This window comes from Spea bombifrons, chromosome 5 (assembly GCF_027358695.1).
Source record: "Spea bombifrons isolate aSpeBom1 chromosome 5, aSpeBom1.2.pri, whole genome shotgun sequence".
Lineage (NCBI taxonomy): Eukaryota > Metazoa > Chordata > Amphibia > Anura > Pelobatidae > Spea > Spea bombifrons.
In genome coordinates, this window is record NC_071091.1 from 68,388,650 (window position 1) to 68,410,568 (window position 21,919).

The 21,919-nt window shown below is 38.6% G+C and overlaps 1 protein-coding gene across 1 annotated transcript in view; it reads left to right on the forward strand.

Annotated features, from left to right (window-relative positions):
- The window catches only part of CDKAL1 (CDK5 regulatory subunit associated protein 1 like 1), a 333,479-nt gene that overhangs the window by 184,602 nt on the left and 126,958 nt on the right, over positions 1-21,919 (forward strand). The window contains exon 10 of the mRNA XM_053467623.1: positions 15,372-15,538. Coding sequence (XP_053323598.1) covers positions 15,372-15,538 — 167 coding nt within the window. The remainder of the gene's footprint in view (positions 1-15,371; positions 15,539-21,919) is intronic.

The following is a 21,919-nucleotide window of genomic DNA, read 5'->3' on the forward strand; positions in this document are numbered from 1 at the left end:
ATATTGTTTTTTCCATTTTGTTAATTAAAATGTGTTAACAAAAGTGACCTGATTTGATGGAAACCCACTCCTAAAGATAATCTACCAAGCTATAGTTTTATTAGAAGTTAATAATCAAAGCTTATCTTTGGGGGCTCTTCAGGGCACATAAGGAAGAGTTACCATATATATGCCCCTTAGTCTGGTGGAAGTCTGTGCACCTGCCAGCATGGACATCTCCTAATTTTTCCACCTTTTGCCCCTACCTGTTCAAGAGCGCCACAATTGAATGTTATCATGGTATCCTGGAATCACGCAGTAGCTGCAGAAACCTCCGCTCGAGCAGCATTAGTCTGGGCAAGGGCTACTGAGGGAGTCTGCTTTGGGGCTGCTTTATGCATACTTGGGGACATCAGAAGGTAGTCTAGCTGGAGCTCTCCCTCTTCTGAAGGGGGTGCCTTGTTGAGGGGTGGGGTTAGTGGGGCCGTCCATGGGATGGGTGGGGCTACCCAAAGTACAAGGACAGTGCAAGCCCCAGAAAGCATTACATTGGTTGGGAGTGGGAGGAAAATTGGCTGGGGGAGTGCTCATGGCTAAACACAATGAGTGACCCAGCAAAGAAGCTATTTACCCGGAGACTCCAGGTCCAGCCCATAGAAGCTGTGTGACAAATGAATCTACTCCTCTGTCTGCATGTGCATAATGGGTGTACCCAGTCCTGATTACAACTGGGACTGGGAATTTAGAATGAACATTTAAATCTTTTTATTTTTTAAATAATATAATGATTCCTTTTGATGTTTGCACTATTTTTTTAGATTAACGTTTGCCTTTGCAGGACCCTTTAAGTATGGCTGTGTGCAGTGTGTGTCTGCAGTGTGTCTGGTGTTAGAGTAGGCAGAGGCCAAGCTTGAACATTCTGGGGCTAGTTTCCCAAGTTACGTGAAAGGCTGGCCAGCTTAATAACATCAGTAAATATGTAGAACAAAAGCAGCACAAAGCACCGAGTCACTGGTTTTGGGGAATCCAGACATTGTGAACAGAATGTTAAGCTGAACCACATGGTGCTATTTGTAATCAAAGTACTTTTTCCTTTTTTTTCCTTTTTTCGTCAAACACATTTTGACTTGGATGCCCTTGCTTTGTTTAAAGCATGGCTGCCTATGTTTCCACACCCAAACTGAAGTAAATCATAGTCCTCAGTGTCAGCACATGTCCGCTCTCTTGAGTAGCAATTTAGATATTTGGCGTTATGACTTATGGATAATAATTGATTGTATGTCCTTTATTAAGCTACTGCTAAATTTAATCTGGTACCATGATATTTGCTTAATATAAAATGCTATTTGTTAGATTCTGTAACTGAAGCAAATACATTTGTGTTTGAAAATATATTGATATATCATTGCAATGTAAGTTTTGGTTTTGCCTGTGATACTTATTTAAATTTGATCTCCATTTTAAGTACCACATTGGTTAATGGCTTACTTACTGAATATATAAATTTAAGGGATTAGACCTGATCTCACGTTAAATCACGGCAGCTTCAAGTTTACATCACATTGTCATAATTACATTATATTGCAATAATTTCACCTTTTAGTTATTGATAAATACTGATTAAAAGACGACCCTATAAGAAAGTTTTATACCCCCTACATGCCACTCTGCCTCCCTGATATTTTTTAACCCCCTGTATGCCACTCTGCCTCCCTAATATTCCTTTTAACCCGCTGTATGCCAATCTGCCTCCTTGTATTTCTTTTAACCCCCCCCATATGCCACTCTTATCCTTCCCCGATTTACCAGTGCATCCCTAGTCCCACGTGCTTCAGATTCCTTGGTGTGTAGTGGGGGCAGCCGGTGGAGTTCTGCACGATGTGCTTCTATGAATGAGCACTGGAGGGTCATGTGATGCCGACGTGCCGGCAAAGACCTCCACCAGCTGCCAGAGAGAAGGATCCAGGTAGACCCAGCCTCGCTGCGGGGAATCTGGATCTTAGTCTTGTAGTCAGACCTCTATTTGAGGTCTGATTAGAAGACCATTTCAAATATAAGAGGGGTATTTTTCAGAGCATTTGTTCTGGAAAAAAAAGTTGTCTTATAATCGAGCCATGACTAACTGTCTGCTTCAGGTAACTGTACATTGTACACTTTAGTCTGCTATATGGGTTTTATCTGGTTAAGAAACATTGTATTCTTAAGGCAACTGGAAATCAGACCCGGGTACTGATAAGTAAATCACCATAATCACGTTGATATCATGCATTTCTGGCTATTTTGATAATTTCAAATGACCCTTTCCTGGAACTTAACCGGCTGTAGCTGTGTGGACCGCCCGTGAATTTTGCTCCATATGGTATAGATGAATGTTAGACTCTAGGCATAGCTTTAGCTTTTGTGTATGTTCTGTATTTAATCTTACTTCCGAGCAACTCAGTATTGCTGTAAATACTGAATCTTCATAAATAATTAAATTGCTTTGGATGTTAAACATTTATTAACACAGATACCACTGTATGTCAGCAAGTAAATCTATAGCAGACCAGAAGAGCAGAACCAATATCCCTTAGAATTATGTCAAGATGTTTTTATTAAACTGCTTTAGGTTTCAGTGTAATACTGTAACACAGATTGTATTGGCTTAAGTGAGCTTACTTTGTGTGATCTTCTCCACGCAGACCTTAAAGGCAATAATGCAATGATCTTGAAGGTATCTGTTGTCTGGTTGGGGTTGCCAGAGCACCAATAGCAATAGGTTGGTGTGTATTATTTTGGTTTCAGGTGTTTTATTTCTGCAACTTGGAACATCTCCAACCATCATAAATAACCTCCTCCTGACATCTGAAGTGAAGTATTTTTTGGGTATAGCTAATCATTTTTGTCCTCTATAAGCAAATAATAAAAAGATCCTGTAAAATCATTTTCAACTTACAAAAATGCATGCAGAAATGGCCATATTTTTCCAGTCTTAAATGTTAGAAAAAGACGAAAAAGACGTCCTATGTTTGCAATGACTTATACTGACGGCTGTTCTTATAGATGTTTCAAGAGGACCTGGCACCAATCTAATCTTTCTTTTTCATTGAAGACCTCTAAAAACCACTTCCGCTCTGGAAAGGGTTTTCTGTTTTGAGCCTTGCCCTAATTGTGACGATTTAAGAATTCAGTTCATACGAATCTAAACATTCTTCTGTTAAACTATTTAGAGTTTGAGTAAGCACCAGCACTGGTGCGAAACGTGTAAAGCTGTATCCGACCTCTGTCCTCCTTATTAATCTGTTTCTGTAAGCACAATTTCACCTTTATTAAATATCTGAAGCAAAGGGAGTACAGTGTTCATTTATTTATTTGACTTTAGTTTGTGCTGTCTTGGAGGCACCTTATTAAGTCCTAGCACCCTGCTGGATTTACACAGGCTATGGAATAAAATTTGCCGGCACACCTGACCAGACTGTAAACCAGATCTACGTGTTTGACAATGATATGTACGCTAGCGCGGTGATGATTTCCTTTCGAAGTGTGTCATTGTAAATCAGGCATCACATTATATAGAATGCAAAAGCGCCTGGATCACTATCTGTTGTTGATGTTTATTTTTTACATCCATACATAACCCCTAAGGCTGCTTTTATAATTTATAGATATATAGATATAATAAAGTCCAACACAAGCTGTTTCGAACAATTCACATATGCATTAAATGCTGTCTTTTGTAATCAACATTTATTTACAAATATGCAATATAACCGCATTTAAGGTTTCATGGGGATTAGAACAGTTTTATCAAAATACATCAGCATTTTTTTTCTTTTGTATGATTACAAGGCTAATGTCTTTGTGTATCAATGTGCTACTGTACTGTTCATCTGTTGCAGGTTTTGTGTAAAGTGGTTAAGTGATAATAGGCAGTGACATGAATTCAACCTATAAGCCATAACATACCATGTATATGGGATTGCAAGGTTAAGGGAGCACCCATTCCTCTTAGTGTTCTCACAAGCTATTATTAATCTGTCTTAATGGCTTAGATCATGTCCACCTTACAGAATATTTCTCACACTCTACACTTCCAAAAACATCACAATCGGCCTTTGATGGAAGTTCTCACTAGAGACTTTTTAGAGAAAGGCCAGTGAGCAGAGCGGCGTTAAGTCATTCAAGAGATAAATAGTTTACATCTTGGGAATATACTAAGTGCTAAAAGGATTTTGAAATAGATTACCAATGTCTGTGAGTTTTGAGACACATTTTATCTTATATCACAATCTGTGAGGAATCCCTAACGAACAGTCCTGTGCCCACGGGCAGGAGCTTAACCTTCTAAATGTAGCTCTACTTGCACATAAATAGAAACTTTAGAAACATTGCCGTATAATTCTAAGATAACCTGTGACAATTTCTTGAACTGCTGTGATAGACTTTAGATTTGTGGTTCTTGACCACTACCATCTTAGTAACCACTGGGCCTTGGACAGGCTGACAGAACAAAGGATTTTGGAAGTCTGAAGCTATTTATTGGTGGCTACGAATGAGAAGACCACTATCGGAGGTTATCAGCATGCAATGTAATGATCTACTTGTCCAGGATTTTGCACACTTAATCCTACATCTGTAGCTCCTATCTACATGTGCCATTATCAGTCAGAAGGAGCATGAATTGGGGTCGCTGATACCTGTATGACCTCAAAGCTAAATAATTCAAGGAGCAAGTAGGGCAAATGGTAACAAAGACAACTAATTTTGTGCTTTTAATGTAATTCTTCTAATGAGAACCACATTCTGTTGTAAGACTTCATTTTTATTTTAACAGACCTGAGCTCCACAAATCAAAGTAATAGGGCAGATGTGTCTTATTTGTCCACCCTTTGAGCCTTTACCACATCTTAAAGCTTCAACAAGTAGTTTACTGTTAATCTCAAATTGCTCCCGATACTATCCATTTGTAGCTGTTGTAAATTGTATTTGATATCAGAACAGTTTGAAATGGATGTCTCCTGTCTATCGTAATGTAAACATCTAGCATTAGGGGCGTACCTAGAGTATTTGGCACCAGGGGCAGATCCTGTATGTGGCACTGCCCCTCCCCCACAAAAAACAAAACAATGTTGGCAACAATATTTTTCACAAATTTGTAAACTGTCAACTGGAAAAAATTAAATTAACTTAATAAATTAGGTTTAAATAAACAAGATTTACTGAACAGATATGGCACAGCATAACTCCTATCTCTAAATACTGAACCAGACATTGATGATGGTACAATGTAACTCTCATCACTATACACTGAGCCAGACCTTGACGGTAGTTCAGCAAAACCCCTATCAGAATACAATAAGCTAGAAATTGACATGGTAGGCCTGTGCCACCGCTGCGCTTGAAGCAGCTTGCATCTGCAGCCCCTGAATCAGCCTGCCTGTGCCACCGCTGCCCCTTACCTTTCTGTGCAGATTCCACTAGTCCAGGGGCCGGCCGAGCATCTGGGGCTGCGCTTACTGCTGTGGCGCTCACACACTGTGTGAGGAAACTCTCTCTTTCCCTGCCAAATGGAAGCAGGCACCAGGGTGCCAAAAGTTTCCTCGCACAGTGTGTGAGCGCCACGCTGGCCGTTGGGCCCTGACGAGTGGCACTCAGGGCGAAGCACCCCTTGTTAGGTATGCTACTGTCTGACAGTAATAGATTAACTTCTTTTTAAAATTATCGGTAGAATCGGGCGGGGTTTCTTAAGTTTTTATAGTATGTGTTTATAGTCTGTGTTAAAATAATTGAGCTGTGGAACTGTGTCTTGGCAGTAGCAAGGTATCACCATGCAGCTGATGAGTGCGGATAGCACGTGTGATTGAGGGAAGCATTAGAACACATGGAGGCTCTGGGAGCTGTTTTGGCAGAAGACTTATTTCCACATGCTTGTCATACACTGGTGCTGAAGCCCCATGCATCAAGCTTTCAGCAAGGATTAATGACATCATCTATCAAAATGACGAATCGGCAGATCTTTTGCTGCTGGTGACCAGTTTGAAGAGACAGACAAAAAAAATGTTTTTTTTTTTCCTTTTTTCCCCATTTTTTTTCTTCTCTAAAGAACGTATGAGCAAGAGTTGGATCTAAAACACGCAATGAGATGTGGGTCATTAGCTTAATTAGATTGTGTCAATCTATACCCAAGCAACTTGATAGATATATGGGCTGTTTCTTGATGTATGTCATCAATTATTTTAAAATACTTTATATGTAATAGTGTTATGACCAGAAAAAAATGTATTATGTGTGATATTGTTATGGCACGCTTCATAAAGTACTTCTTTGCCTTTTCTGTTGTATCATTTTCATCTACAGCTATTTGAAAGACCGCTCAGTAAACAGTGGTATGACTCTCTGTATAATAGTTAAGCTTTTATTTGTTTTATGCTTCCATCCTAATCAGAAGTTAAAACCCCTTTTAGCATACCTGTGGACTTGTGGCTCCGGGTAGCTGGAGCCTACCCTTGCGGTCCCGCAGAAGTCAGTGGGTGTTCCTGCTACCAAAACTCGAGAGCCCCCTGGTATGCTCTGTCTTGGGTCCAATAAATTAATAAGCAGCAGGAAGCAAAGTGCTTCCTTGAAAAAGTTTAAAAGTCTTATCATAGTTTCTGATTTACCTGTCCCCTTACTTGTCTTTGCAATAGGATTACATTTCAAACTTGACACTAAGTAGTAGAGTAAAAGTGGTCACTTCAGGCTGACATAAACGGCAGCAGTAGCAGTATCTTGCTAAACCCTTCCCATAAATATTCAGTCATGTCAATTTTGTCTCATTCAGAAGTTTTGCTTGGGACCCAACGTCCCAGGTACCTGGCCCACAGTCCTGCTTTTGCGGACATTGGGTGGATTATTGGCCAGTTGAGGAGAACCTCTGATTTCCCCCAATTTCCTGTTGGCGACTTGGAAAAGGATGTGCTATTGATCCCGTGAGCAGTGATAGGGCATAATGAAATGTGACGCTAAGGTTTTCGCAAATTACAGAAATATTTTATCTAACTATAATTGTTACTGTGTAGATTTCATATAAACTCACCAAGTAATGAGGTGAACTTCTCCATATGGTTTCTACACCAGTGATCGCATTTGAAATGTGTTAACCTCTTGCGTTCCCAGTGCAACTTTGCATTAAGATGCGATTTTAGTGTGCCCTCCAGTTAGGCAATGACCCTTTTCTCTATGTGGGCCCTGAGTCCCTTTAGTAGGGGGGGCAGCAGAACAGTCAGAATGACTTCTACTGTGAACTGAATACTTTGTCTCTGGTGGATAGTGGATGCCAATTCCACGCGTGATTGCTTCTGAAATCACCGTTACACAGCCATCTTGAACAGCTGCAAAGCAAAAGTCTCTCTGAGCATTTGCTTCAACAAACAATAATAGATTGTAACATCCATTGCTAATGTTTTTTTTTACCTTAATGATCAGTTGTTTTGTTATTAATAGTAATTGGTCAATAAGAGAAGTGCTGCTGTGAATTTAGAATAGCACAAAAAATACACCCTGCTCGACGTGATGAATACTAATGTCCTATGTTAATTTTCCCTCTGGTATGTTAAGTAAATGAACTTAACAGATGTTTTATTCTGTCCTCTGAAGTTATACTCAATTTTATTTCAGTTTCTATGACAACAAATAGTGTTGTCACATGTACACAACCAAAAACTGAGAAAATATAAAAAAAATTTTGGGAACGTATGATCCTTTTACCCTCAAAATAAAGATTATCTTAATTAAAAATACGAAGTACATTTTTTAAAAATAAAATAGTGAGATTTCCTATTTTGCCTTTTCTAGCGAATGCAGCATTATGGGTGCAAGTAAGTGTGATATTAGACCCCACATTAAGATCAAGTGAAAGAGAATTCACAGAACTCCTGTGTCTAGCTCCAGCTATAAAATATGAAAAGAAGAAATCCCTGAAGTTCATCTGGTGATGGTTTCTAAAGGCCAGGAGTGACGATCTGGCGTGGCAGCCTTAGACTGATTGTCCTTGAGACTGCAGGCAGTTTTTTTGACAAACATTTATGTCAAGCCTCCCCTTGGCAGATGGTCTTTGAGATTCTAAGCTTGCAGAGGGAGATGTATTTCAGTGATCTGCACTGTTCTTTAAGCTGCCAAAAGAATTCTCAGTAGGAAAGGGAATAAGATGGAGGTCAGAGAGTTATTGATAAGTATATGAGGTCAGATAGAAGGTCACCGCTAAAGGCCTGGAGCAGAGACAACCTGCCGAGATTCACACCGCTTTAGAATAAACAGGCCACATAAAGAAGTAATCAGAGTGCTTACATTAAAAATAACTATTTTATTAAAGAAAGAAAAAAGTTTCCTTCCGGGAGATGCCTGAGATAATATATGTTCAATGCATTGTACAGATTTACAGTGGAAAATAGCAGTGTCCATCATAGTGCTACTTTTTTGTTAGGCTAGAATTAATCACGGCTGTTGCTTATTGATAATGTTTGGTGATAATGTTAAGTTATGTTAAGCATTGCTGTTTGTGGCCAGCCCCTGCATGTACATATTCTTCTATCATAACGAGCAAACAATTTGCTGGAAAGCAAGATTTTTGTTCGAGGTTTGCCGATGCTGGTTGATAAAGTATCTAATCTCATTCATTGTTGTTAGGTGGCATCATAGGAAATCAAAATGGATTTTTGTGTATCTGCTCTGAACACGCCTTTCAAATTAAGAAGTTAAAAAATATCCCTTTTCAAAAATAACTTGTATCCAATGAGATTGTGTAAGTAATATGTCATTGTGTTTCTGTTATGTGTAACTACACTGAATGCAGCCCAATATCTCCTTTGTATTTTTATATAGTATTTTTAACTACTTCTTTTGTCACCCACGCTGAGACATTGAGACCCCTGGAGAGACCGGGCCCTTGTCTGCACCATTGTACTACCTGATGCCATATGTCTAGGCTATTTAGTATTTAGAGTATTATTTGGGTGAGTTTTTAGCTTTAGTAAAACTGCCCTTATTAATACATTATGCAGGGCCAGCTCAGCCCTTCATCAGGAAATGCATGCTGGGTTTATGATGCATAGTGAGGTCAGTGAGATGTAATGTTGAACTTTTGCCAACTCCAGGTTTAATGGATACAGCTATTAGTGACTGCTTGATGTGATCAGTCCTGCAAACCGTTCTACAAAGGCCCTTGAGAAAAATGTCTGTAGCGGAATTGATAAAAAAAACAAAACATAAATTGTGCTTACAAATATACTCCATCAAGGGGCAATCAGCAGCCGCCAATAACCCATTGGACAAAAATACACATTCTGTAACATAGCTAGAAATAGTACAGAATTTTTCCATTGAACATTTCTTTCAGGAAAAACAGTGCAGGAACAATTAGTGATTGTTAGTAACTAGATCCCTGTCTGCTAGTTGCTCTGAGAAAGTGACTGCTAACTTGTAAATTGGGGGAGTATGTAAAAAGTTAGCTTCTTGAAAATGTAGAATATTGACCTTATGATTCCATAGGTGATTTGTGGATCAATGTTTATTTTAACCTACGTATCCACAACCAGATTTAATAAATGGAAGGTTTCTCAAATTATGTGTACAAGTGGGTAAAGAGCAACTTGTGGTGCAACTGTTTTGGTCATGATTTAACACTTCGCTTTCATTCAGGGCTTTTTTGAATTTTGTGGGATTTTATTCCGTATATTCAAGGAAAATGTTGAAGGGTGCTATATTGGCAATGGTGCTGTATGAAGGGTGCATGTATGAAAGGGACACTCCAGCCATCATATGTACTTAATCCATTGTGTCCGCTGTAAATTTCCTCGCCCCTTAGCCAGGGCCGGCCCTACAATGGAGCCGACTGGGGCACTTTGCCGCCCCAAGTGCTTTTTTTTTTAAGCGGAGGAGAGAGAGGGGCGCCGAGTGGTTTTCGCTTACCCGCTCGGCGCCCCGCTCTCTCTCCTGTACGGCGAGTCTACGTGCTCTGCCACGGTGCCGGCTTGTAATGCTGAGCGCCGGAAGTGACGTCAATTTACGGCGCTCAGCATTACAAGCCGGCACCGTGGCAGAGCAGGGAGACTCGCCGCAGGACTGTTAAAAGGTAAGTACCGGGGGGGGGGGTTAGGGTATATAATGGCATCGGCGAAGTTTAAAATGCCGCCCCCCGGCATCGGCGGGGGGGCGGCATTTTAAACTTCCCCCCAGGCGGCATTAAGTCTTGGGCCGGCCCTGCCCTTAGCTCCTTGGTTAGTATGGGAGGCTTTTCGCCAAACATGTCTCCTGCTTATCACTGACTGTGCCCTCTACTTACTGCCAACATTGGTTTATGAGCAATCCCACTTATAGGGCCGCAACCATTATTTTCATAATAGATTACTTGGCCAATTATTTGTTCCATTAATTGATTAATAGGATAAAAAAACAGCAGAATAAATAAATAAAATTTACATTAACATGTGTCATTGTACTCACAATACGTTTATGTATTTATCACAATGGCATTTCTCTAATCGCACTCTGCCCCGACAGACTTGCCACTCTGCCCCGACAGACTTGCCACTCTGCCCCGACAGATCCTGCAGGGATCTGGATCTTAGTGTTATAGTCCGACCTCTATTTGAGCATTTACTCTGGAAAAAAAACCTTGTCCTATATTTGAGCAAATTGATTCAACTAATTGATAACGAAGATCATTTTTTCATTATTATAGATTTTATTGATTAGTTGTTGCAGCCCTAGTGGCATGAAACACTGTGCTAGGGGTGGTGTGCTGAAGCTACATAGCTGTGTCTACATTTTGCCTCATACTTGTTATTGATAGACTTGGCTTGAAGTTTGATATTAGGCTTAAAATAATTCTAGTGTCGGGACTCTTGAGGGTGCCAAACAGGGCAGGAATTCTGTGTATCTTCTGTTGTGAGTTGTATGCTCCAGCTGTATAGTACTACGTTTAGTATGCTAGGTGCACTAGTATATGTTCAGCATGGTTATTCCCAGCATCTGTTGAGTCTGGGGAATGATACATTGGTGAAACGTCTGAATGGCGGTTATAAGTTTCAAGTGACATGTTGCAGTCCATGTTATCAGCTAAGCTGCTCCCACTTTCAGTAGAAAGGCTGGTGATTCATTAATTCATAAGAAATATCATTTTATGCTAAACAATGAGCATATCGAACTCATTTCTTATTACATTTGTTCTTTTGTTTATTGCTTGCCTTTGAGAACACAGATATGTTTTCTTCCCATCACACTAATTCATTGAGGTGCCACATTGTCTGACAAGCAGATTCATTATAATATTGTAAGTCCCTACTGGAAAGATTATCTTCTGTGTTAAAGAACCCTTGATGGTGGTGATAGAAAATGCTTGAGACAGAACTGAAGCATTGCTTGAAAAAAAGAGAGAAGGCTCTGAGGTTTATCATGTTTCCTTTTCTGCGCAGCCATTCACGCTAACACTAGATAATGCTGTACTGCCATTGTGTTTGTGTACAGCATTGGGCAGGTAGAGGTATATTTTAATCTTTTGCTTGAAAAAGTATTTGCCCGTCTGATTTTCCGCATTGTTGCATATTTGACTGTGAAAGAGTGAATCTGACTGAAGAAACACTTTATACTTGCAGAAATCTCTTGAATTTTCCCTATGGTGGCAATAGGTGTTACATTATTTATCAATCACCCTTTCTGTTACGTATTGGAGTCTGTCACAGCTCTGTAGGGGAATTTTGGCCGCCTCTTCCACGTTGGACTGCTCTATGACAGTTGTAAGTGTTTGCGCATGAACTACTCCTCAAAGATCCTGTGATACCACCTCAATGCTGTTTAGGTCTGGACTTTGACCGTTCCTAATCTTTACACTTCTTGTTCTTCAAAACGTTCTGACGAAAACAGAATTTGCAGTCCCTTCGCTTATAGCAAGCTATCCCCAAACCATGACCCTACCTCTGTTGCTTGACTATTGGTAAGAGGTTTTTAATGTGGACCGCAATATTCACTTTTTGACAGACATAATATATTCCATGATTTTGCAAAAGTTTAATTTTGTGACCCACCTGCCGGTAAAACGTACCAGGGATCTTGGAGTATGCAGGCGTTCTTTCAAAGACTTTAGACAAACGTTCATGTTCTCGTAAAACAGTGGTTTCCACCTTAATAATTTGCCAAGAGTACCATGTTTGCAGTGGGTTTCTGATGGTGGTATCAATATATAATCTCTAAGGATCTGTGGACCATTGACTCCACTAAGGTCAATGTTCTTGATTCCACCATCTATATCACAATATTTTTGCTATTGTTTATATGTTCATTTTATAGTTGGCTTAGACGACTTAAATGTCTTGCTGAACATCTTTCTGAATCTCGCATTGATTTTGTAGTGTAAGATTTGTTTTTCTACTATTTCTCTTCATTTCACCATATCTGATATATTTAATAAGGTTATTTGAGCTACTCTATGTGGTAATTTAAAGGTTAGTAATTTTTTTTACCTACAGTGCTCCAGAATATGAGGGTACTGCTTAAATCAATAAAAACAAGTTAGGAGTACTCAAACTATTAATAAATGAAAAGTAGAATACTTTTTTCTTAATACCATTTTTTTCATAATACCATTGCTGTTTTTTTAGTAATTGTCAATAAAGCATTAGGCTTAACATTTAAGAGAGATTACGGAGTATTACATGTATTTCTCATTTTAAGACACCAAGAACACAGTGTTTGTCCAATAGTTTTTGTGTGTGTGTGGCGGGGAGGATGGATTGAAAAGCTGTTATTTGTGTGCTGGTATTCATATGCTGTTGATAAATAGCTGTGTTAGCATTTGATCAGTTTGCTTGAAAGGAAAAGTGCAGCACATCATATAGAAGACAATGGTTATATATAATGGAATATATAAACAACGCACTTCACTTTGTATTGCTCAAATGTTTCAGATGCAGTGGAAAGCTGCAGAGCTTAATTTGCATATTGGCATTTGTATCGGAAATATAACCGATGTTGGCAGGTTTGTGTGTTTATGGGGGGTGTTTTCTCTAATGGCAATTCATGTATTGACAGATAGCATCAATATATAAACAGGGGTGATTTTGTTTGAGTGGCGTAATGGTGAGGAAATTCTGTGATAATAGCCCACTGTCTTCCATTCCAAAAAGCATTAAGTTTGCAAAAAATAGTATAACTAAAAGAAGACAGCGGTCCGGCAAAGTATAAAAATAATTTATTAAAAAGTAAACAAACATTAAGCAAATATTAAAAATATATATCAACCTAAAAATAGCAAAAAAAAGACATACAATAATAATCAATAAACAATAAAAGAAAAATTTAATAAGACTCACGTAGAAATAGCAATGCCTGGCCCGGCCGGGCGCCAAGATGCAGGACGTGTTTCGTTTAAAAAAAAAAAAAACTTTTCAAACTGTACCACTATCACTGGATAGTGGCACAGTTTGAAAAAATGCCTTATTCAGTCAAAAAGTAATGTCTTAAAGGTTGTCTTAAGATGTCTTAAAGTGACTTACCTTTGGTGGTAATCCTGTGCATTGCTGTGGAAATAAATTATCTCTGTGCTGGATTAACTGGTCATTAAAGAGCAGGTTAATTAAAAATTCAATCCGGGTGCACTGGACCAGAGATGAGAGGCATTGATAAATCCCATTCAAAGGAACATGTCCTGTATGAAATGTACAGTCCCGCACATGAATCGGAAACATCTACATTGTATTCTTATAGTGTCAGTATAACAGGTCCTTATTCCACCGAGTTTTAGCTTTATATCGCTGCATTACTGATTAGTAGTACGTTCATAATAGTCCAGCTCTGGATCAAAGTGCTAACTTTAAAACGATGAGCTAAATATATAGTATTGATTTCTTTTTTTTGTTGTTACGTGATAAATAATGGAACAGTCACTTGCTCCAGTTTGTCTAGATGATTATGATGGTATTCATCTCATAATCTGATCATAAAGAATAATAGAAGAGAGAGATACATGAATATATAATTGTGCTTATTATTAAAATGCAGAATGCAAAGATGAGATCACCCTATTTGGATTAGGATTGGAGATTAATGAGTAAAACCTCAGTTTTCCAAGAATTAGCCTAGAGATGATTTCTGAAAATTAGAATTTGTTGTATTGTCTAAATTGTGTACATTTTTTTTCCTGCCATTTCTGGGGACATACCTCCCTGAACCCCAGAAAATTTAAATTGTGCCGAAAGTTTCCTCTCAGAAGGGTCGCGACAGGATTTCAGGCCTGTCCGCAAATCGGGCTAAAATGCAGGTTAAACCCGCAAGGTGGATAACTTTGGAAATTCGCAGAGCTACAACCAGAAGTTCTTTGGAAGTAGTGTATTGATGGGGTGCTTCATCTGGTAGGGGGTACAGAGTTCTTCTTCGGTTAAGCATGCTTAATCAAATGTAGTTACTGTAGGACATTACCATGTCCTATTGTTTTAGTCAGACAACAATGTGAGAAGAAATTGTCAGATAATTTTTTAAGGTTTGTAGTAATAATGTCAAGAACAAATGTATATGAATGTCTATAAATCTTGTATAAATGGTGTTTTGTCATGATATATAATTTTTTTTGATTTATTAAAATATTTATAGAACACACATAGCCCATAAACCATTAAGGCAATTTGGCCTTATTACCTTAAAGCTTATGTTGACAAAAACAACACTTGACCAATGATTACCGGTCTCCTCATCTCAACACTTTGCCATCTCTGAGTTTAACATTGCCTTGTCTAGTCATCGTTTTTACTTTTATTGTCCTCTTCCAATGGTCCAGCTCTTGAGTGTAATAGTCTGTGCAGCTGCTCCTCCTTTTCCCCATGCATCTGATGGGTGACAATGTAAAGGCACAGGCTACAGTAAATCTGTATAGTAAGCTTTAACTAGAAAGATTTGAGAGATGAGATTTCAGATCTCTGTAAGGCGGACCCCGCTGCTTTCTGAGAACATCAGATTAGATGTTTTTCATGTGACATATTCTTCAGTTTGCATAAATAAGATAGGTGCTTATTAATTCTTTTCTCATATTAGATGCTTTCTGGATGATAATATAGGAATAGTTTCACCCTGAAAGTTTATAGTTCTTCGTACACAGCGTCTGTGCTGTCTAATAGCTCTGAAAACGTGCAGTTTATGATGAGCCGTGAATATAAATCTCTGCTCTGAGCATGCTGGTAATTTACTGCATTGTTAAAGCACCGTGGTGCTCATAAAATGAACTTAACCTACAGCTACCCAAGGGACTTTTTTTTTTGTATCTTCCATCTACACAGCTGAATGTCCACTGTGGCTGCATAATAGCCCAGCGAAATACTGAATTAAAATGTAACAGCTGTATGATAAAATAAAAAAAAAATCCACTAATTGTCTGCTTGCTTTATTCACAGAGGGTGTCTGTGAGATCTGGCTGACCAGTGAAGACACTGGAGCTTATGGAAGAGACATTGGCACAGACCTCCCCACACTGCTGTGGAAGCTGGTTGAGGTTATCCCTGAGGGCGCTATGCTGAGGCTTGGCATGACCAACCCTCCTTATATATTAGAGCACCTGGAGGTAAGAACTTTGGAAATCTTTGAGTGAAAGTAACCCTTGTGCAATGTTCAAACAAAATTCCCGTTACAGGTGTTTGGGAAAACTCACATGACTTATGCTGTTATGTACCATAAAGCTTTGCCCTCAAAGTCCTGTTGTGAGCAACTGTGTGTTTTATTTTTGCTATTGATGGATATCGCATAATCGTATTCTACAGAGCTGTACATTGGCTAAACAGGACTTAATAAGTAGTGCATCACATAAATATTTGACCTTACAGAAACAGTTGAGGGGGCCTTGCTAAAACAAGCTTACAATCTAGAAATACTTTTATTTTTTGACATTTGAAGAAACATGTTTGTCATTTCTGTAAAACTGGTTACTGATAATGTAAAGACAACAGCAAAGTTATGGATGAAATGCTATAGAGTTTTTTTTATATCTGTTTAAAAGTTTTCTCTATAGGTGTATGTATATATAGATATATAGCAGTCTGCGGAGGAGAGTGGTTGCTGGATCATGCTTCGTGCGGGGAGGCGGGTTTCCACTGCAGTTATTTTTTGCATCTGTTTCAAGATGTTTCTATGGCAACAGCCTTAGGCAAAAATTATAAAAACATTTTTAGTGGTTAATTTTTGGTAAATGTTTACAGTTGTGGGGAGAATAGTACTAATTCAGTTGCAAAAGACTTTAAATATACCGGATTTGCTCGATTATAAAACAAGTTGGTTTTTTTCCAGAGCAAATGCCCTGAAAAATAACCATCGTCTTATATTTGAGGTCGTCTTCTAATCAGACCTCAAATAAAGTTCTGACTACAAGACTAAGATCCAGATCCCCCGCAGCGCTGCAGGGGACCTGGATCATCCTCTCTGGCAGCCAGTGGAGGTCTGTGCGATATGCAGCAGACAACCTCCACTGCTGCTGCTGGCACTTCTGCCAGGGCTTCTATGTATGAGCACCGGAAGGTCATGTGATGCCTGTGCTCCGTTATAGAAGCCCCAGAGGAAGTGCCGTATCGTGCTGCCCCACTAGACAAGTAATCTGAAGCATGGGGCCAAGTCTAGGGATGTACTGGGAGGGTAAGAGTGGCATATGTGGGGTATAAGGGCTTTCTGGAGGCAAAGTGGCATATAGGGGGTTAAAAGCAATATCAGGGAGGCAGAGTGGCATATAGGTGGTTAAAAGGAATATCAGGGAGGCAGAGTGGCATATAGTGGTGTAAAGGGCATATTTGGGGGCAGAGTGACATAGGGGGTTAAAAGGCATGTCTGGGGCAGAGCGGCAAATAGGGGGTCAAGAGTCATATAGGGGGGTATAAGGCACAAGGGTAGTTTTATATTCAGGCTGTTCTTTTTTTCCAAAATTAATATTCAAATGCTGGGGGGTCGTCCTATAATCGAGCAAATACGGTATGTTGCATTGTTCAGTATACCAGGTATCAGTTAAACATGCATGATACCCAAACACACACTGCTATTTGAGGGAAGGGATGTGGGTTGATATTTGTTACATATAAATAAAATGAAACTGGAATTGCATAGAAAAGTGTTTAGAATAATTACCTAGATCTTCAGAAATGCAGACATTTTCATAAACGTGGAACTTTCACTTCTGCCAGCGTGTCGGCTTCCTACTGGTTTTGTGTAAGACCCATTATTCCTGACGGTGTGGAGATAAAGATTGCTGTAGGAACTTTGCATTTCCAATCTGTTACTAGATGTCTGGAGATGCTGGCTATAAATGTGCCACTGGGAACTCTGATTCTCTTTTCATTACTCGTTGGCTGCTGAGGTGTCTTTACTGCTCTATGTTCTGCTGTTCCTTAATTTCATGACTCCCTAGGATGTGCAAATATCTTGGCTAATAGCTAGAAACAAAGTTTCTGCTATCGGGCTAAACTCCAAAAAATCTAACATAATATATACCCCAAGGAAGTAAAACCAGGCTACATGGCAAATGTTTTCACCTAAATTTGTTTATGTAAGCATTTTTTGTATAATTAATAATTGTGCTTCACCTTTCTTCTGGTGAATATATGAACAAGAATGGCAGAAAATCAGTATAAAAATATTGAAAGAATAGCAAGAATATATTAATAGTGACTGGGATTTATGTAAGCCCCACTACTAGCCAAAGAACAGACAAGGGGAATTTTTTGTTAAACACAGGTTTTGCTGATTTTCTTCGCATCATGCTTTCTGTAATATCCCGTCATCCAACTGTCGCACCCCATTGACCAGTCATTGTTGGCGGGTTCAAGGATAAAATGTTTTATTCTTAAGTTATTCTTAAGTCTGAGAATTTTGATTGAACTGTATTCCTAACAAGTATCTCACCCATCTGTGTCTGATGCACTGCTATGTTCTGTATGGTTTGCTTTACATGGTTATCAGTCCCAAAGTTTTTAAACAGGTTTTACCAGTTGAAGAAAATGACACTTCAAGTGACTTTTTAAGAGAGCATCATTTAAAGTTAAATGTACTAATTGAGCTTTCAGAATTTTAATTTTACCTCCCCAAAACTGACTTGGCATTAACATTTGTGACACGAGGTGAATTGTTTGATAATGAAAAGGTCACATACAGCAACATGGTAATTAACCTAGCAACTGGAAAAGCTTTGGAAACCATTTTCCTCTAATTATGCTTGACCTTCTTGGGGTTAATGCATCCCGCACAGCGCCCAATTGTATATTTTCCCTTTAGAAACATCCCATCCTGAAAGGTCACTGGGGAGAGGTGGAAAGTTATGTAAGGACACCGGCCTGGGAAGCTGTCACACCTCAGCATATTGGGAGTTATGTTTATCTTGGAACGTAGACAGTTTCCACCAAATCTCCTATCTACACCCGTTCTGCCTGGATATTACATAGGAGTGACATCAAATTCCAGACTATTCCTAAAAAAGTATCAGAAAACAAAACTGCTTTCTTTGTCCCAGTAACTACCCGGCTGAGCTTTGCAACCTTTAAACACAAATTTGGTGTCTTTATGACTTATTGAAACTAACAATGTACCACGTATAAAAAATAAATAAATAGTCTAAGGGAAATTTGTAATTTTAACTTTTTTAGAAAGGTTTAACATTTTAGAAAAGTGTTGCTCAAAGAAGCTTTTTATCTAAAGGGAATTGGGTTGAGATAATTGAATAAAGTTAAGAAAGATATCACCATTATGATGTCATTCTCCTTCACCCAGTCAGAGATAGTCAAAAACATACTGCTTGTATTTCTTGGAATGCCAACTCAACTTTTATGCATGTTAAATTCTGCATAGAACTTATAGCGATACATTGGCGTGGTGTTTCCAACTTTACTTTCAAACGCTAATTGGTATATAGAAACATAAAGTGAAAACATAGAATTTCACAGCAGTCAAGAACTGCCCATCTAGTCTGCCCGCTTTTTCGGATGTGCAAGTTTAAATTCCCTCACTGTATTAGCCTTTACTGCTTCTGTCGGGTGACCGTTCAATTTACCTGCAAGTGTCTTAGTAAAAAGAACTTCCTTACATTACATCTAAGTCCCTGACCTTCTAATTTTAGACTGACCTTGTGTTTCTCCTCTTTTTAAACAAGCTTGCCTCCTTTGCTTTAAATCCCTTTAAGTGTTTAAATGTTTTTATTGCATCTACCCTCTCTCCAAGCTTAAGACCCCTTAGTCTTTCCTGAAAATGTTTATCCTGCAAACCACTTACCATTTTAGTAGCCCTCCTCTGAACTGTCTTCGATGTGTCAATATCCTTCTGAAGATGGCGTCTCCAGAACTGTACACAATGCTCTAGGTGAGGCCTGACCAGAGATCTGTAAAGTGCCAGAACCACCTCCCTCTTCCTGCTACCGATGCCTCTCGTTATACAACCCAGGACCCTGCTTTCTTTTTCTGTCACTTTATTTCGTCGTCTGCTTACCTTTAAGTCGTTACATTCTTCTGCTTTACTTGAATCATTTGCCATCTAATTGTCCACCATGTTGCAGGCCTTTGTACCAATAAGAACTTCTGTAATAACATAAAAATATTAAAAAGTACAGGTCCCAATACTGCTCCATGAGGTAACACAAATGCTTCCATTGAATAAACACCATTAACTACAATCTTCTGCCTCCTGTCACTCAACTGTTTCAGCCATGTAACTATTTTGATATCCAAACTAAGTCTATGGTTGAATGTCCAATGTCAGTGTCAAATCCCTTCCTGAAATCTGGGTAGGCTATATCAACATCTCCTCCCTGGTCTTAGTTACAAAGTAAAAAAAAATAATTAAGTTAGTTTGACAGGATCTTCCTGTAGTAAACCTGTGCTGCTTCTGACCATGGAAACCATGTACCTCAAATCACTTACCAGCCCTATTCTTTAGCATGGATTCCATTAATTTGCCAGCTGCTGATGTAAGGCTTACTGGTCTGCAGTTGGCAGAGTCTTCCCTACTACCCTTTTTCTGCAGTGGTACTACAATTGCCAACTTCTAGTCTTCTGGAAGTGCTCCTGCCAATATTGGCTGGTTACATTAGTCTTCTAGTGGTTTGCTAGGACAGTTAGAAAGTCTTTTAATAACTTTGGGTGTATCCCATCATATTCCATGGATTTGTCTATTTGTTTTTTTGTAGAATTTCTTCCTCTAGTTTCTTCTAGTAGTTTCTTTACTAATTTTACCTTCCTCTAAAAATCGAACGGTATTTTAAGTATTTTTTAAGCAGTCGGTTAGATCTTTAGCATGTGTTATATAACCCCCTTAATTTGTCTTTATGATTTCTGGTTTAGGATTACTTACTTCACATATATATAGTTTTATCACCCGTTTCTCTTAACCTGGCAATTTTCTTCTCTGTGTGTGTTTGGCGCATTTAATAATGTGCTTTTCCTCCTCAAGCTTTATATGTATATGTGTATATATGTGTGTATATATATCTATATATATATATATATATATATCTTTGCCGAGTAGAAAAGGTTTTGGTAGTGCTTTCTGCATTTATGTTTATTCAAAAATACCAAACCGCTTATACATCCTTTCTGTCCATGTATGCTTTGTTTTGGACAGAGCCGGCAAACTTACCAAAATGGATACATACAATTGTTCAATTGAAAGATGTGGATGTTTTATGAAATGTATTACTGTAAATAACTAGTTCTAAAAACCCTCAATGTGCATTCACGAGATTCTTTATTATACAAACATAAAGCACTTAGCACCTGCCAGTATTTGATGAATCTAAACAAGTAGCCTTTCATGTCACCTGTCAAAACAGGACCAAGTAAAGCCTCTACAATGAGCCATCTGCAGACCTCATGGACCCAAATCACACATCGCTTGCAGCTTAGCGAATATCAATGAGCAGTGCTACTCTCTGTGTGCACACAGCATATGAAGAGAGAGAAAATACATTTAAAAAATAAAATAAAATATATAAATATATATAGAGAGAGACAAACCAAAGTAAAGTTCGAAAGAAAAATTTATAGAAAGACCTGGTAATCTAATAAACGCAGTAACTTTTGTTCCATCAGTGGCCTTAATTATTTAATATGTAATTTTATATGTAGAACATTGTTAATGGCACCTTGCCCTGTAAAATGATTTTCATCAAATGCGCACTATTGTATTTATTTTGTTTAGATTTGTATAAAAAGTCTGGGGCAAAGGGTAGGGTTTTTTATACGGAAATTATCTGTGGATGAAGCTTTATGATCGTTGGTTTCTAAAGCTTTTGTTGCAGAAATTCACTATATATACTGTGCAGTAGAAACAAAGAAATGCATTTAAATAAAAAAAAAAAAAGCACACTGTTACATGAACGAATTGGGGATAATGGCAGCCGCTTAGGATGAGAAAAAAAGAAATATCTTACTTAACAGTCTGCCCTTTTCACTCAGTAATATTTCCACATTTATTAATAACCCAATAAGAGCTCACTTTGTGTGTTATTTCGGCTTTTCATGGTAATTAAAGCTGCAGCCGCCTCCATCCACGCTGCTCCAGAAGTTCATACGTGGTCCATATGCATAGAACCCTTTGTTTTGTGTGATTGATGGGCTGCCACATCCACTGTGCCTTGCTACATCATCTACATAATCTGTAGCAAAGCTGCTGTGCTTCATTAGACCTTGGCGTCCGTAGTTAAAGAAAAGGAGGAAAAAAATGGTATCTTTGAGATCATTTCTTTAAGCGTATCAGAAAATGGAAATGACCCTTAATGAATTGTCAGAGAGTCCCATGAAATCAGTCGCTCATATTACTATCATTCTCAGAGTGCTGTGGCCTTGTTTCAGCCGTATCAGAGCGTCGATGGTACAGGCTGATTGTATTTAGAAATGTTCATTATTCCAGCACTAGAGAAAATTACCGAAATTAAAGACTCTGCTAAATTACTGTGTTTAGATTTTTTTTACATTTATAGCTG